Source organism: Malaclemys terrapin, chromosome 4, assembly GCF_027887155.1.
Source record: "Malaclemys terrapin pileata isolate rMalTer1 chromosome 4, rMalTer1.hap1, whole genome shotgun sequence".
NCBI classification, from domain to species: domain Eukaryota; kingdom Metazoa; phylum Chordata; order Testudines; family Emydidae; genus Malaclemys; species Malaclemys terrapin.
This window is the reverse complement of record NC_071508.1, coordinates 81094756-81113295: the sequence shown is the minus strand read 5'-3', so window position 1 is coordinate 81113295 and position 18540 is coordinate 81094756. Positions and strand designations below refer to the sequence as shown.

The window sequence follows — 18540 nt, the reverse complement described above, 5'->3', positions numbered from 1 at the left end:
TGAATTTCATTTTATTTTCTGCCTGTATTTTTAACCTCTAGGGCCTTTTTGTGGGTTTTTTTCCCCTGCACTGGTGTTTGCTTCTCCTTTCAGTTTAACAGAAGCTGCTAATTTCACTAATAATCTGTTTTTTCCATTTCCCAGATCATTAATGAAGATGTTAAGTGTAGCAGGACCTAACCCCATTCTCTGTGGCCCCACTAAATGCCTCTTTGCTGACCTTGACTGTTCATCATAATGCTTCAGTCTTTCAGTTAGTTTTCAGTCAATACGAGTGTCCATGTCCTGACCAATTTGAATGAATTTTGCAAGCAAGATTTCATGTGGCAATATGACACATGCTGCACTACACTTGAGCAGTGCTGCATTTATTGCCTTCTGCCCTGCACTTTCTTTGTAATCAGTCCAAGATATAAAAAATAAATGGGAGGCACAATAAAACTGCCATTTCTTTTTTTAAATGTTTATCTCATCATCTAGTTTTACGAATTGTTGACTCATTTTTACAAGTTATCTTTGGGATTTGCAATAAGGCTATTATATTGCTCTGTACCTGCTTCTGAGAGCATGTAAAATAAAACCACGGCCTCAATTAAGATGTTTTATAATAGTCATAGCACACTCGGTGCTGACTAGTGGCTGCTGTATTCATATTCGGTTGGGTAAAAGATTGTTGGCAGCTTGGCAAGTCTGTAATAGAAAAAGTATTTTTTAAATAAGCACCCATTAAAGCGTCTATTCTTTGCTTTGTAATTTAAAACAAGTACATTACAGATAAAGAATCAGTAATCATCCATATTGCCAGTGTGCTGACAGAGTTTGTGACAAAGGAAATACTGCTTAACATTTACTTTTATTCTGTTTAAAAATCACAGCCATGCTCTATAAACCGATGCCCTGGGCACATGTTAAAATAATGTAAAATTAGAACAACTCCTGAGAGCAAAGTCCAAGAGAAACAGCACTCCAAATTCTATTGAATCCCTCAGAAAGCTCTCCCATCACCTTATGCAGATACTCTCCACCCTGACACTGGAAAAGCCTGGGAGAACAAATAAGCCTTGCAACTTGACCTGAAGGTAATCAGATTCCAGCTTTTGTAAGCTAACAGGGGAATAGAATTCTACAGTTCTGCCCCTCTCGATTACAACAGAAGCAACAAGCCTTCATCCCTCTAACAATTAAGCTGGGGTGTTAGTTCTGTTGCCTCAGATGATCTCAACAGCCACAGTATCAAATGGGAGGAGAGGAGACCAACATTATCAGGATCCAACTCGTTAGGGATTCATAAACGAAAGCCAACATCTTAAATTGCACCTAAAAGCCAACTGTCATCCCACATAGTTTGTGGAACTCCGGAGTAATGTATTCCATATAAAAGTACCACATTCCTGAATTGCTTTAACATGCAGCCTGTGTAGATTACATTGCAGTGTCCATCTTCTGTTTACAGTGAGCCTGGGTTTAATATTTTGGAGAGATTGAGTTGAGTTGTGCCGGTCAGGATTGAGGTGAATTGACAGAGGTGCACTGGTAAAGAGCGCGGGCACAGAAATTGAATAGCAGAGGTGTGAAGTTAAGTATAATGTGTGTCAGAGCTGTGTGGGAACACAGGACTGGGTGTTTAAGATCTATTGGGTTCTTTCCATCACATGCTCTGGAAGTTTTACCTGCTTGACAATTGGGATGGAAGTCTTCACTTGTGCACATTTCTTTTTCAAATCCTGCTCACTGTGTTTGCTTTTCGCAAAACATGGAATGTACTGGGATCAGACTCAGTTTTACACTAGCAAAGCTTTTTTGTTTTGGGTTTTTTTTCCAGCTAAAATGGTTCTTCAGTTTGCAAGATTTTAAAGAAATTCTTAAAATTGTTTCATTGAGAAGTTCTAGCCAATGTGACAGACCTAGACCAGTGGGGTACAGGAGTCTGGTAGAGGGCAAATATACTGGTCACTGGATGAGTAGTTTTCTGTTCTTTGAGTGACCAGAGCAGGGGCTGCACTAGAGTAATCAGGAACCTGCTAGAACCAGTTAAGGCAGGCAGGCTAATTAGGACACCTGGAGCCAATTAAGAAGAAGCTGCTAGAATCAATTAAGGCAGGCTAATCAGGGCACCTGGGTTTTAAAAAGGAGCTCACTTCAGTTTGTGGTGTGAGTGTGAGGAGCTGGGAGCAAGAGGCACAAGGAGCTGAGAGTGAGAGGGTGTGCTGCTGGAGGACTGAGGAGCACAAGCGTTATCAGACACCAGGAGGAAGGTCCTGTGGTGAGAATAAGGAAGGTGTTTGGAGGAGGCCATGGGGAAGTAACCCAGGGAGTTGTAGCTGTCATGCAGCTGTTACAGGAGGCACTATAGACAGCTGCAGTCCACAGGGCCCTGGGTTGGAATCCGGAGTAGAGGGCGGGCCCAGGTTCCCCCCAAACTTCCCAATTGACCTGGACTGTGGGTTCTTCCAGAGGGGAAGGTCTCTGGGCTGTTCCCCAACCCACATGGTGAATCTCTGAGGCAAGAAAATCCGCCCATAAGTGCAGGACCCACCAAGATAGAGGAGGAACTTTGTCACACCAAGTTATAAGCCCCTGAAAAATTGTAGTTTGTATATGCCTAGATACTCGTTAGCTTGGCAGCTAAATCTCAAAGCTTCATGTGATTGGACTGGACTCTGCATCATCCACCCTGGTGCTGTAATGGCTGAGAAGGACTTTCCCAGCAATTGCTCCTTGCAACTGCCAGGAGCTGCTGTGGCACCAAGCATAGGGCCTGAGAGCAGGGAAACTCTCCTGTGCTCCTGTTGCTGATGCCCAGGCAACCTGGAGTAGGAGGAGGAAGCAGATTTATTTGAATTCAAAGGGGTGGTGGATGGGGGAGGAGGTGGGGAAATAGGAACCTGGAGGTGATGAGACCAGAAGGGAAGAAAGGTCTGTGATCATTAGAGGGCATTCTGCAGAATATGGAATTGAACTCATTATTCTAGAGTCTCTGTATTCCTTTAGTGTCTAGCAAATAGCTGTGAAACCCACTTGCAAAGTATCTCCATCCCTCTAGTGCAGTGGTGGGCAACCTGCAGCCCATCAGGGTAATCCGCTGGCAGGCCGCGAGACAATGTTTACATTGACTGTCCACAGGCACAGCTGCCCATAGCTCCCAGTGGCCATGGTTTTCAATTCCCGGCCAATGGGAACTGCGGGAAGAGGCACAGGCCGCAGGGACGTGCTGGCCGCCACTTCCCACAGCTCCCATTGACCGCGAACGGCGAACCACGGCCACTGGGAGCTACGGGTGGCCGTGCCTGTGGACAGTCAGTGTAAACAAACTGTCTCATGGCCCACCAGTGGATTACCCTGATGGGCCACAGGTTGCCCACTACGGCTCTAGTGGCAGGTCCACATGGAAGATAACAGCTTTCAGCTGCTCTCAGTTACTCCATTAGCAGAAATGGTAGAAGACTGCACTGTGGAACTGAAGATCTCAATCATGCTCAAGCCTCCTGTAGGGTCAGTATGGTTCCACAGGATGACATTTTTGTTTTTAAGGTGTTAAAAAACTTAAATTATATGTTTAAAAACTACATTAAAAGAACATTGTTTGACTCTGCAACCTTAATCTAAAGTTAGGAAATACTTGAATTATGTTGCCTGTGTAACTTTATGTCAGCCCCCTTATGCCTATGCATTAACTTACAGTCTTTAAATCATATACACAATCATATACTACCTTTTTCCATAAGACCCCTTCTGTGGAATCAGCAGTGGAATTACTGCATAACCAAAAACTCTAGACGAGACATGGCTATGGGCTGAGACGTTTGTAGTGGTGTGGGGCATTGTGGGAAATTTGCACTGCTGCTACCTGTTCTATATTGTTTTGTGGATAACCAAAGGGCTTTGTTGTCTATGGCTGTAGGGCTGGCACACTGTAAGAGTTAAGAGATGCATTCTCTGATGGGAAGATCATGTGCTGAAAATATTTTGCTCTGTCCACTGGGGCCCACATCTGTACAAAAGCCAGTAAAGTCCAAAACTCAGAGTAGGTATTTCAATGGTCTGGAAACTCCTGAAAGATCTGTTTCTAGTGCACCAATTATGGTATTAGACACCAAATACAATAATTAAATGCGTCTCATTCAAGTAGGAATGTCAGTTTTATCATGCCCATTGTGTGCTGGAGAGAGAAATAGGGTATCTAAGATAGTCAGCCACTAACCCGGTAAGGACCTTGAAGTTTAGGACCAGCACCTTAAATTGGATTGATATTGAACAAGGAACCAGAACAGACCACCAGAGTGATATGATCCAGTCTGCGTGCTCTGGTGAGGGCATGATGAGCTCTTGCACTCTATAGTAGACACAATCTGCAGTTGGTTCTGTCAGCCTCACATAGGGAGCATTGTGGTATCCCAGCCTTGAAGTAATAAAGCCAAGCATCACTGTGGCCTAGTACCTGAGAAGTTGGGTGCAGTAATCTTGTCAGTCAGAGATGGAGAAATATATTTCTGGAACTTGCTCGCCCAAGCATAATTCTGAAGAGAGTGCGACTTCAAGATTTGCACCAGTCTGACTCTTGATTGAGGGGTTGGTCATGATTTCTTAAAGATTTTTCAAAGTGTTTCCTCTTACCTTACTTAGGTTAAGTTTTAAGACAACTGTTTCCTCTAATTGTTTATTCATTTCGGACATTTAGGCAGCTGGCTGACAGCATCTTCTGATCCAGATGAGGACACACATAGCTGTTTCGTCAGCATATTATTGACACTTGATCTCATTTATTGTTCCACTGAGTGCCCAACAGGCTGAGAGCAGGATAGAGTGGCAGCTGTATGTGAATCCTGTGCTTTTGTCATTGTCACTTTACGATACTGTAAATTTTGCTTTCATTCTCTCAGCATGACATTTAACGGGCAACTCAAAGGTACTATTTTTGGTAAACTAGCTGAATTAAGGCTAAAAATTAGCAGAGGATCATCCGTTTTTTGCCATAAAAATGGCCATAATTTTGCTAGATTGTTGCAGCATTGGCAGATGTCAGAGTAATTTGCTAGAGATCAGCAGTAGCTTAGGGCACAGTCTTGTTTGTACAGCATTCATATCTGCACTGACATACATTTATCTGTCTTCTCTTATGCTGACGGCCCATTTTTCAACATGCCTGCTGCTTCTGTCCTTTTATCTGCTTCTCCCCTAAAGGACAGCGCCTGTTTGCTTAGTTCTATTCGTTGCTTCCTCTATTCTTGGATTCAGATCTAGTACTGGACAGTACCCTCTAGTTTTTGAGGCATTGGGTTTCTTTGCCCTTTTTATGGCCTTTGGGGGAAATGAAGGAAGGTAATGAGGCACTTTGCTGAAGGAGTATTATGTTGCTGAGCGAGAGGCGGCATTTTTGCCTGAGATGATTAATGTCTTCCTAAGATTCAGTCCTTGTTAATTTTCTTCAACCCATCTGCTAGTTGATTATTAAAAGAAGCTTCCTAGGAAATTATGTCATGATAGGCTTCTTGAGATGGGATACCAGGCTACAACACCAAGAACTCCCCTGAAGAAAGGAAGAGTTGGGTGTGCTCTAATGAGGGGGAGGGATAGCTCAGTGGTTTGAGCATTGGCTCAAACCCAGGGTTGTGAGTTCAATCCTTGAGGGGACCATTTAGGGATCTGGGGCAAAAATCTGCCTGGGGATTGGTCCTGCTTTGAGCAGGGGGTTGGACTAGATGACCTCCTGAGGTCCTTTCCAATCCTGATGTTCTATTCTGTGAGACCTGCACTGGTCTAAGGGATGACAATAAGCTACATGATCAAGAACAATGAGTAAGAAAGTGGCAGCGTTTTATCTTTGTGTAGAGTTTCTCCTTCCCCCACGGCCTCATGTCCCGCTCATCCGTTTCAGGAGGTGGGCCAGGTATCCTTGTTCATAGTATGTCAATAGGAGTCAGGGAGTTAGGTCCCAGTTGAATCAGTGTATCCTGAAAGGCGAAACTAGGATCTTCTTCAGCTTTGTTGGAGTTGGAGAGTAAATGGAATATGAAGGCAACATATACATTTGTTGTATCTGTAGAGTGAAAAATAAACTTAGAAAACATGTGATCCTGTCACATCTGGGGAAGATGAACAGAGTTCGAAAAAACTCCTGTCTTGTTGCACATGGCAAAATTTAGGGTGAGATGCATCAATTCCAAGAGAGCCAAAAAGATAGGCAAGAACCGATTGATTTATCCCATTATGGCTAGTGGGAAGAAACGTTTATTGAGTTGACAGTGATAAATTGCAGGGAAGGGCACAGACTAACCTATCCAAGCAGGGATGAACCAATGAAAGAAGGGGCAAGATGTGTTGTGAAAGATTCAGGGCCATAACTAGCGTCCTATTTGTGCCTTAATTTAGGGAAATTCTTACCAAACTGGAAACTCGTAGAAAGATTTGCCAAAAATCCTTGCTTGCAAAAGGCGCATTGATCACAGTGTTTATATATAAAATATATGCGTTCTCGAACCATCAATAACTCAACCTAAACCCAGTCATCGTGTTCACATGCACTTGAGGCCCTATATGCTCCATGGCAAGCTAAACCTAAACTCTGCTACAAGACAGTTGGAAGGTTCTGGCACAGCCCCGCAGCATACTGAAATTCACCAACAACTTCATTGCCACTTTTAAAAATAGGAGGTTGTGGTCTGAATAAATGTGGAAATGAATGACAATCAGCACAGGAAGACTATCGTTCCTCTGATAAGTTGTTGGCTTTACAATGTACATAAATTTTCAGCTGTCAGTATGCCACAGATTTTTGTATTAACTGCCTAACTGCATCCATAGAAGATGGTGCTGAAGCTGTAGATCCTGGCAACTAGTGAGGGACATGTGGGGCTTGCAGCATCTGAAGAAGAGTGGGAAGCAGTTTGGGATGTAGGATAAGCACATGTGGGGAGTTATTCTGCTAAAGTAATAGTTAATCTTGACATTGAAATGGTCACTTTTAGATTTCCAAGTTAACACCCTTCCGAGATGAATGGGGCAAGAAAATATTGCATCAGTTATACACAGTTCATACTTTCACTGTAGTGTTTGCAATGAAAGAGCTAAGATTTTTTTATAAATGCAAGCTGAGATTCCAGAGCAGCAAGGAGGGAATTCTACAGCTTGGGAATTGCAAAATACAGAGCCCAGATACATTACTTTTCCTTTATCTTGCCCCAAGTTATCCCCTCCCTCATTGCCAGGTATTGATACACTCCCTATTTGTTTCTGAAAAGCACTCTGCAAACATGTGGACATTGTATAAATAACTAAAAAGGCTCTGATCTATTAGCCAGGGCAGGATGTATGTGAATTTGGCCTTGGAATGAGCTCGAATTGGATAGGGCCTTGTCTGTCTGTATTTGATTCTGCTCCTAAGGCCAGGTCTGTGCTACAAACTTTTGTGGACATACCTCATCACACCCCCGACTAAGCTATGATCTCTGACCAACATACCTGTTCCAGCAAAAGCCTCTAGAGTAGGCACAGTTATGCCAGCAAAACTGCTTTTGTCAGTACAGGTTATTTCACTTGGGGGAACCTGTACTGACAAAAGTGCAGTTTTGCCAGTATAAGCTGCGGCCACACGAGGAGATATTCAAGGCCTGCGTGCAGTGTGTCAATCACTGAAATGAAGAGGCATGGAAAAGCCCAGGGAGAAAGGAGGGTGCGATGATTGGAGGACTTCCAGAGTGAGCTGAAGGGCCTTCACACTTGCACAGTTTGTTAACCCGTAAGCTTGAAGAAGAGCAGAGTTCCTCCTCAGGTACCCTACAGGTGAAGCTTAATGGCTCCCTGCCACCTTAGGGTGGAGTGCTTTCAGTCTTGAACTTAAAGATCAGCTGTCTCTCAGCATCGGGTCCCCATTGACTTCCCTCATTCTAATGCTGTTTGTTCAGTAGAGTCCCTTAGAAATATGTCTCCTTAAACACAGGTTGATACTCTCAAGGCACTTGCCATTCTTAGGCTCTGATCCATTTCCATGGCTTCCTATATTGCAGCCCTTTTCTGATGTCTGAACTTGCTCCTTGTCCAGTGCACTTTGCGTATCTCTGTTTTTCATACTTCCTTTCTACAAGCATTCAGCCTCAGATTGGAGCCTGCGGTCTATTTAAAACTACTAATAATAGTGTGTAACTGTAGTCTAGTGCCTGTGAAATCCTCCTGTACCGCTCCAGCCGCTTCTCTCCCCCCCAACCCACGAGGTTGGAGCATTACAGATGACAAGATTTTTTCCCCATGTAAACAAGTTAGCGGCTGTGCATTTTTATTCATGCAGTCCCTCTTATCAAGACTGATCTAGCAGCCCCATTTGCTGCTGGGGCTAAGTAAAGGTAACGGCCTGAGATTTATCAGCTTCTCACAAAGGAGAAGCGCCTCATTGCGAGCAGAAATGCCTCTCTATTAAATTTAAAAATGAAGAAAAGCAAGAGCTCCTGTTTCACTGGGTGCCTGTGTCTTTAGCACAGCCTATAGCTTCTTTCTCCTCTTCTCCAGCTTCAAAACATGCTTTTCTTCTCTCGGCGCCTAGAGTAGGAAAGGGAATGTTTCCCCCACTCCGCCAAGGATACAGGAATCTCCCTCTGCTTTCTATCCCTTCCTTCAGAGCTGGGAAGCCGTTGGTCAGATGCTTTTGTCATTGACGTGGCGCCTGAGATGTGATGCTGCTGGGACTGGGGCAGTGGCAGCTGCAGCAGCAGTGTCTGCTGGCAATTGTAGCATAAGCTTGAGGGCAGCCTGCTGCCTTCTTGGTGTGAGCAATATCCCAGGCCATGGGAGTTTCCTTTCCAACTCTTCTCATTGACACCCCCTTAAATGCAGGGGGAAGGTGGAATTTAAACGACATTGTTAGGTAGCAGCCGTTACCTTAGGATGGGGCAGGTGGAGGAGCAGCACTAGGTGGATAAGTAACACTTTGCAGAGGTAGCTGTTTGAAGAAAAATAAAAAGTCCCCATCCCCTGGAGTGAGACCAAATTAGCACCATAATTCTGTGTGCACACTGTGCCCTAAGCGCTCTCAAGCCCACCCATGTACAGCAGCTTGATAGCTTGGAAGGAATCATCAGGAAAGATTCCTTGAGGCTGCTGATCATCATGAAGCCTTTCCTGGCTTCCTGCCATAAATAAATATTTCGCTTAATACCCAAACATTGGATATGACAGGTGCCACAGTGCTGATGCTCCAGCACTGCTGAGATGGAGGGCGAGCAGCAGCAGAGTTTGGCAGCCTTCATGTTCTCCAGCGTAACGTATGCAGAACATTTCTGGGTATTGGACCTCTGTTCACCCATTTCCCTCCAGCTTAATACCCCTCCCTCCTCAAATCCCTGTGTCCTGGACAAATCGTTCTGCAGAGATGCTCCTTGATTAGCCTCGAAGGTGGCTGTGGGGTGATGGGGGGGGGGGTGCCTGTTTTTTTTTTTTTTTGTGAATGATTTTTATATGCACACAGCTTCTATGTTCAAGGAGAACAAAATAGATATTCTCCCCCAACCTGCACCCAAGTTGTAAGTGGCTGCTTGAAAGATAATCTTTGTGAGACATCTGAAAATGTGAAAGCACAGTAACAAATGACTCAGCTGAGTCTCTTCCCACCCTTCAGATGCAGGGATGTAAAATGGAAAGGGTCGTGTGTATTATCCTCTCTTTAGCAGAAATTGCTTTCCTTTGATACCGTTCATGTATGATGCTATAAGAACTTAGCTAGATACTGCTGGGATGTGTCTAGAGAAAATCACTTTCCCTTTTGACATTCCTGGATTCGGTGACACCCCCTCTTCCTCTGGTTCCTTGGGTTCAGAGTCTTTCACATATCCCTGAGATTCAGTGACCTGCCCACAGTAAAAGTTTTCTGGAAGCACATCTCTTACTTGATGAAAAGGCATTTTCTGACTGACTGTATCATGCCCCTTTTCCTGGGTTGTCATGTAGAGGGAAATTGTATGTTACTTTTGCATCACCTGTTGGGTTCAAGGCCTCAGAGACATGCTCTTAAGGATTTGCTCAGCAGCTTCCCAGACTCCCATTTTCTGAAATTTCCCAGCACTGGAATCAAAATTCTTCAGGATCTCATACCCAGACACTGGTTTAATAACAAGAGAAACATGGAGTGGACAGTGGGTAACTTACTGAGATAATGAGGTGTCCGGGCTTAGGAATATCCCTGGTCATGGAATGTTGAGTCAGTAACCCAATTATACTAGAGTGGGCTTGAATGTGGTAATAAATGACACACTCTGCTGGCCAGTAGGTGGTAGAACTTGAAAATGTGCCATTCCTGCTGGAAATGTCATTGCAATTGCATAGGTGAAACTGGTGCCCAAGTTAAACGAAGTTCTCACCCCTCCAAATCTGGAATATGTGGGGAAAGTACAGCTGGTCCCATAACCCTTTGGCTGAAGTGGAGACGAGTGAACATTAAGTGGCTTCTCTGATCTTACGAATTCTGTACCTACAAGTATAGAGCTGGAAAAGCACCTTTCCCAGAGGTTGGTGTCGGGCCCTCCCTAGTGAATTTTCTAGCTGGCATGCTTGTCTGGTTGAAGTATTTCATTAGCTTTTCAGAAGATGGTTAGTGTTGCAGTGAGACAGACAGAAACAGGATCTGGTCCTTGTTTAGGGGAGAAAGGTGTGCCTGGTAGCTTTCTGAGTGTCCTCTGGGCCAGGCCACCTGCGCATGTGAAAGGGCTCTGGTGTTCTCTTTGTGTGTGGGTGGAAGGTCTTATTAATGGATACGGTTGCAACAGCTCATCTGTATGACTACATCAGACTGATTAGCTGGGGCCTGGTTACTGCTGCGAGTGGTGATTATGCCAGTGCAGCTGTTCTCTCTCTCCTTGTATCTGTTAATTACCACACGCATGGATGTCATCACCTCTTAAAACTGCATGGCATTGTCCCATTAGTGAAGGATGTGGGAAGCAGCAGGGGAGGGGAACTCTTTGGAGCTACTGGCTATTTAGAAATGAATGGACAAGTGGGTTGAACGAAGCAGGTGTCGCTAGGGAGAATTTCCAACTGTTCTTACCTTTTGAGATTCCGTCTTTAGCTATCAGTTTCACAGCATGGCAGAGCTGGGCACTTGCCATCATGTTCCACTGGGTGCCCCTTACTGAGAGACACCTGGACTTCAAACTGTAGTTAACTAGCCATGGGCCTCCAAGCGCCCGATCACTGAGTGTGCAGGGCCGCAGCTGAACAAATGGGTTCCATTCCTTTGATGACAGTCAGAGGCTAGTTCAGAAAACCAGTTTCACCAACAGTGATTTCTCGGGAGAAGGCAGCTCTTTAGGAAGAGAGGGAGACTGTTTACTCTGTGATTTGTGGAAAAATAGGTGTGCAACAGAATCCCCTTGTGGCTTTTCTGTGACATTTCAAATGTTTATCGTTTTCCAAATGTAATGCTCTTTGCTGTTATAAGCCACTTTCTCCTCCCCAATCCATCAAAATCCACAATCCCCATTTCGGAGAGTGCACCACAGTCTCCATGGCAACGGGTGCTACCAGTGTGCGTGTGGATTTTTTTGCTAGCTAGTCAAACGGGATGGCCATTCTAGAAGAGGGGGGGTGAGGGGGGGGGTTGTGGAAAGTACACCTCTACCCCGATGTAACGCTGTCCTTGGGATCCAAAAAGTCTTACTGCATTATAGGTGAAACCGCATTATATTGACCATGTTTTGATCTCTTCCCCCCCCCCCCCCCCCCCCCCCCCCCCCCCCCCCCCCGGAGCGCTGCTTTACCACGTTATATCCGAATTCATGTTATATCGGGTCGCGTTATATCAGGATAGAGGTACACTTAACAAAACACCAGGGACCTGTTCTTTCCACTCTGACACTGAGCTTCTGTGAACACCACTGACTTCCAAGTGACACCAAGGGCAAAGATAGTGACTGGCCTCTATCTTTCAGAGAAATCCTAAAGGTCTCATTTGCTATTCACAATCCTTTCTGAGGAGAGACTGAAAGTTGCCTGTAGCTAGAAATAATGTGTCACATAACTCTGCTGATCTATTTATTTGTCTGACAGTTGCCAGGATAGGGTCCCCAGCACCTAGGCATTCTTTAAACGCGTACTAAAATAGTCCCTGCCTCGAAGAGCTTACAGTCTAAATAGACACGGGTGGGAGAAGAAATGGAGCCACAGAGACGTAAAGTGACATGGCCAGCATCTCACAGCAGGTCAGTGGTAGCACTGGAGTAGAACCCACATCTCCTGGGTCCCAGTCCAGGGACTTAGTCAACTGACCATGCTGCCCCTGGATCCCAAACTGCTGCTATTCCAGGCCTAGGTCTCCACAACTGTGACAATGCACCACAGTGCTAACCTGCAGCACTCCCATACTGTTGCAGCCAGTATTCCCCATCTCCTGTGGCCCACCACCAAGCAGGCTGTTGGGCCTCTTCTGAACAAAGATTGGCCAGTTTGGCCAAACTTATGTAGAGGTTTTGATGAGCTAAAATTGACTAGTGATTCTAATGGGAACACACATTTCACTTCTGACTCAGAGCAGATTAGACCCCAGACCTCTTGAGAGGAAAGTCTAGACAATTGGCATGTCACTTACGATTGCTCCAGGTCAGCATTTTAACTTGCTTCCTGCATAACCCTCCTTAGCCTCCTTAATGAGTCGTCTTTTTTTAAAGTACTTCTTGGTCCTCTGTCTGAAGCCCTGATGCTGAGAGCCCCCTACTGGAATCTGCCCTGGATGGCCCAGTGTTCTGAAGCAGCTTCCCCCACTTACCCCAATGGCCAAACCAGCACATTGCTGCTCTTTTCCATTTCTCCCACCCTGGTTTTATAGTCTCAACCTCTTCTAAGTTTACCAAATTTCCTGACTATGTGGAGTGTGGTTGGCATGTAAAATCCTGGCCCATAGGAGATTGAGAATGCAGATGGAGTTTGCAGGCTTCTGCGGAGCTGTTATGACTTAAAGTTGAGGGATGGAGTGTCCTTCCGTAGAGGTTTTTAAGGTCAGGCTTGACAAATCCCTGGCTGGGATGATTTAGTTGGGAATTGGTCCTGCTTTGAGCAGGGGGTTGGACTAGATGACCTCCTGAGGTCCCTTCCAATCCTGATATTCTGTGATTCTATGATTCTATGAGATTAGCACAAGTTTATGCCCTGCAGTATTGGGCTCAAGTGAGATTGGGAAGCAGAGGCAGCTGGTGCTTGGTATGGAGCAAGCCATAGCTTAGGGCCTTGCTAAGGGAACAAAATTAATTTGGTGAAGGGGACTGTGGTGGGAGGCAAACTTAATTCAGAGGGTGTATGTCACTTCTGTGCTTGTGCGTCTCCTCGGTAAACTCTGGACTCAGCATTTCCTTCAACGCTCTGCAGCCTGGAAGGGGGAAGTTAACCAGTTGCTAAAGGCAATTCAGGAAACAATTAACATGGATTAGATCCCATATCATTTGTAGATGGGGCTCAGGTTTGTTTAATAGCTAAGCCATGCATGTAGCTGTTGGGCCATTGCTGGTGGAAGCCTGTACATTTCCTGGCTGACACAGTTCCCCTAGTTGTGTGACGGTGAGAGCATGAAGACGGGAAGTGGGGCTAATAAAGGGCCAGAAAATTCCAAGTTGTGCTGCTGTCCAGCTTGATGTGAATATACCATCAGCTCCCAGCTTTCTTATTAATTAGTGTCAGTGAAGGGACTCTGCAGCTGTGTAGCCCACTATCCAAGTGAAGATCTGATGATGGAGCAGCTGTCCTGCTCCACAGCTATCTGCTGAGCGCTCTGTTAAACATTTGTGGATGTATGTATATGTTTCTATCAGATGCTTACTCTCCCTGACAGGTTAGTTGTTTCTTGGAACAGCCTGTAAATAAGTGACTAACCTCCCTGCCCAGCTGTGCTGCCACAGGGAATTCAAGTGTTTGAGCCTCCTTGCAACCCTGATTTTTTTATTGCTCTTTCAAATAATCCATTTCTGTGACTTTTTTCAGAGAGTTTTCAACGTCCTGTACCCGATGCCTGCTGACCAGAGGAGACATGTCAGCATAAACTCTGCTCGCTGGCTACCTGAGCCAGGCCTGGGATTGGCATATGGCACTAACAAGGGGGACCTGGTGATTTGCCGACCAGAGTAAGTGGCATGGCTTAGAACCTGAGAGAAACCTTATCCATTCTGCTTTTTATGGGGAATCAGGCCAGGGTGGCTTCTCCTCACGTAGGGCTGTGTTAGGGGGCAAGGAGTCTGACTCTGGTGTTTTTTTGTTTGTTTGTTTGTTTTTTGTTTGTTTGAGCAGTTGTAAAGTTTACTTCGGTCTTTGAAAATTAAAGTAACAGTGTTTCTGCCCTGATGATGAAACCTGTGAGGCAGAGTGGGGACGGGATATCTCACATATCTTATTTCTGCTTGCTATAGTCTTCACAATCCTTCCAGATGCTCTAGTGCTCATATATGCCCAAACATCTTTGAATCTGCCAGGAATATTCAATGTGAGATTATATTAACCAGAACATTTTGTATGGGCTGTTAGAACAATTCAGTGAATTGTTGTGGCTCTAGCATGAAAAGCCACTGGTCTGATCCAGTCTGGCAGTTCTATTTATTATTTATACAGCACCGTAAGTATGCATGTCACTTTATAGATTTGCAAGTAGACACAATCTAATTTAGAAATTATACAACATAGGAAGAGATAATGACAGGCAAAGGAGTTCCTGGTAGTGGACTGCTTACACACTTCTCTTGTGATATGAGAGGTTCATCAAGGGGACTTAGGAACTAAATGTTATGGCTGAGATCCCTTCCTCCACTGGCAAGTCCACGTGTTCTTTGAAGCTCCTTTTGAAATGCAGGACACTTCTTATATATTTCTACATTAGTGATTTCCGGTTGGTGAGCTGCCTTTGGCACTGAACTGTGCCCTTGTTTGGGGTTATGTTTCACTTGCTGAGATACCTGGGGAGTGAAGTTGCTCTCTTTCTTTCTGTAGAAGGTGCAGCTGTAATCCTGCAGCAGATGAGCTCATTGGAATACTAGAGCATGGAAGCAATTTCCTTCTGCTCTGCATGCGATTGAGCATGTGGTACTTGTAAAGTGTTATATGGTCAGCATAAAACTCATTGAATTAGGGCAAATATAGACTATTTTGATAATTACTAATTCAGCAGAGAGCCACAGGGGAAACTGCAACCAGAGCTTGAATTGAGCCAGTATGCAGTGGTACAACATACCAGCACCTCTTTCAAACTACTTGCTGATTCTCCAGAATCTCAGCTTTCATTAAGGCCTTATCTACATGGGGAGATTCACTGGTTTAGCTATTGTGGAGTAAACTACCCCGGAATAGTTCCCCATATGGAGGCTCCACTGTGGAATGAAAGTGATTTAATTCTGGAATAAGTACTGTGCTAACAAAGTGGAGTCATTATTCCAGAATAAAATCACTTGGTAAGACAACTCCCATCTTTTCATGTGCTGTAATATATATATACTGTTTACTGTGTTTTTTCACTCTATACATCAGATGAAGTGGGTTTTAGCCCATGAAAGCTTATGCCCAAATAAATTGGTTAGTATCTAAGGTGCCACAAGGATGTCTCGTTTTTATTCTGGAGTAGACCATCTACCTGGTGGAATTAGTCCAGAATAGCCATGCTGGTCAATGTCCCCCGTGTAGACAAGACAGAAGAAAAATGTCTATGGTTATGGTTGCTGAGAGAACCTCAAGTGTGGACAGTGTAACCAATGTAGCAAAGTCTGAGTTTGCAACAGTCTAGGACAATAGCTTTGAGAGATGTGAACTGCACCATTCATTACACTGGGTGCTGACTCACATGCCCAGCGATAATACTTTAAATGTCAAACATTCTGAACTATTTTACTGCTATCAAAGCAAGTAAGAAAGCAGTGGGAAGATGATATTGTGAAGATCTGCACAATAGACTATAAATGAAACCACAAGCGGGTGGCCTTGGGGGAGAGTTGCCACTTTTAGCTCCCCGTCAATAAAGACCCAAGGATTTTAGCAGAGCATCTGAGCCCCACTTAAGGAGACCAAAACCTAGTGGAGCTTTCAAGCCCCAGTGAAGGGAAGCCAAACTGAGGAACCAACTAGTTTATTTGACTATATTTGGGTTGGGGGGGAGGGGGATGAGACAAAATCCAAGGAGCCCAGTAGTGCCCTGAGAGCACATCTACTTTTAGTAGCATCTTGTAGATGGGATTTATTTTGTGGGCACAGCTTGGAAGGGTACTCCTACAATTTTTAATCCTAACCCCCACCAATTGCAAATATTCCCTCCATTGTATGCCAAGGAGACAAACGACTTCGAGTAGCACAACTGGGATCTGGCCCTACCTACCCAGCATCTGGTCCAAAGTTGAATGAAATGGAAAACATTCTGCTTTAAACAGCACAGGAACCCCCTGGACAGAGAGGAAAAGGGCAATGATCTGGGTGGCCTCTGATCAGTCTCCATATGTGTGAGAGGGAAAGGCATAAATTGTTTACATAGCACCTGTTAAGGCTGATTCCCCACTCTGGCACTTTGAGTGCAGAAGGTGGGGCCTGCAAGGATTCTAAAAATTAATACTGGCCATTCCAGGCTTGTATTAAACTCCCAAGGTTACAGCTTTTCTCTGACCTTGGATGGGTAGATGCTACCACCACCCAAGAGCAAAACCCCTTTGAGGAACCAGGAAAGCGCACTTGGGAATTCCTTCCTGTGGGGTACACTCAAGCCCCAGCCCCCCTCCACTCCCGGGGAAGAGCTGAGAAAGAAAACAAAGGAAATCCGCTGTTGCCACCAGCTAATTAAACAACATATGCACAAACCTCTTAGGACACAAAAATCCAATTCTGTTCTTAAAAAAAGTAAATTTTATTAAAACAAAAAGAAAGAAAATACACCTGGAAACTCAGGCTATTGCTAGATTTAAAAAGAGCAAATACAAGGATTAAGCATAAGAATAGTTTCTTGAGGTCCAGTTTAAAGGTTACAAGCAAAACTAAAGCACCTGGGGTTAGCACAGAGGAGTCCACAAGCCATAAAGAAATAAAAAAGAGAGAAACCTAATCACGTCTTCCTAGACATTCCCTAATCTACTTACATATCTGGGGTTTCAAATGAGTAGTTTCTAGGTATGATCTGATGATTTTTCATACCTGGCCCAAAGCTTCTTACAGCATTGCTGCTCTGTTCCCTCTCTCCGGAAAACAACAACAAACAGACAAAAGGGGAGTCTTGTTTTAATTTCAAAAAGTTCTAGCCTTCCCATTGGCTCTTTGGCCAGGTGCCCACTCATTTCCTTTTACCTATGCATCGCAGTGACTCTTAACGCTTTACAGGTAAAGCAAGTAGAGAACAGCTACTAAGAGGGATTTTATAGCTAGCTGGCTGGCTGGGTGTCCATAAAAGGGAGCTACCCCTCCCCTGTTCATTTATCACAGCACCATTGGTCCTCTCTGTATTGAACAGATGATGGAAGACTGACTGTTCATTTGGGGCAGAGACCTACTATCTAAGATAGACCCCACAGACGTGCACGCAGTCTTTCATCGTGAGTGGGGAGACAATGGGAAGGGAGTCCAGCTTTTAGAGGTAGTCATTTGCAAAGAAAGCGGGTGGTACAAGCAATTTATTTCTCATTTCTTGGTGCAGGTGAGTGTTTTTGCTCTGTTTTGTTCATAAATTAGCAGATACCACAGTGGAACTAGAATGCTTCATAGGGAGATGGTTGGCGGAAAGTGAGTTTTGAGGGAGAACACTTAAGGCACAGGTAGAGGCAGACATTTCCTTCAAGGGGGTAGCATGAAAAAGGCATTCCCAGAGGAACAGGCAGAGTATGGTGCATGAGGGAGGAGTGGATGGGAATAAGAGTGGAGATATAGGCAGTGCTATTAGCCCATGTAGAGTGCAATGTCCTCAGAGAAAACTCCTGGTGACTGCCCTCCAGTGTAGGTAAGAACAGGAATCACTGTTTAAACAAGTGAGGCTGTCTAATTGCAATGTAGAGACCAGACCCATCAGCAGTGTTACTGTGCAGCAGGAGGAACTTTCCCTAGGGGGAGCACTGGCATTTCTGTAGTTGTCCCAACCCCCAGTTGACACTCACCATATCAGCTCCTCATAATCTTTCCACCCCATCATGTCCAATCAAGATCTTTTCCATTCATCAGAAATGACCTGCAGTCCCATCGTATGAAACATTCATGGCCTTCCAGAGCCTGTGTGTGTGAACACTAGCTGGCAGGCAGAGGCAGCTGTGCTGCCCAATGCCCACTTTGGCTTCTCCTGGAGAAGGCTGTGCAGCAGGGTAAGCTAAGCACGATTCTCTGTGTTCTTCCATTCTCAATCTCCCCTCTCCAGGAACAGGTTCAGGTGGGACTTACTGCCCAGATCTTTTGGAAACACTGATTCCAAAACCTCAACATGCTTTGAACATGGCTACAGGTAATTCCAAAACTAAGAGCTGCAAAGGCCTTTTCCAGGGCCAGCTGTGCAGTGCAGGCAGAGCTGAGGAATCATTCCTTCTGTTCCTTCTGGTAAAAAATTAAAATACCACCTGAAGATACAGTATGTCT

General features: G+C 44.8%; 1 protein-coding gene across 2 annotated transcripts in view; it reads left to right on the top strand.

Moving 5' to 3' along the window:
* Positions 1 to 18540, top strand: part of AMBRA1 (autophagy and beclin 1 regulator 1) — a 196217-nt gene that overhangs the window by 139050 nt on the left and 38627 nt on the right. For both annotated transcript variants that reach the window (XM_054026730.1, XM_054026728.1), the window contains exon 15: positions 13951 to 14090. In XM_054026730.1, the coding sequence (XP_053882705.1) occupies positions 13951 to 14090 (140 nt within the window). The remainder of the gene's footprint in view (positions 1 to 13950; positions 14091 to 18540) is intronic.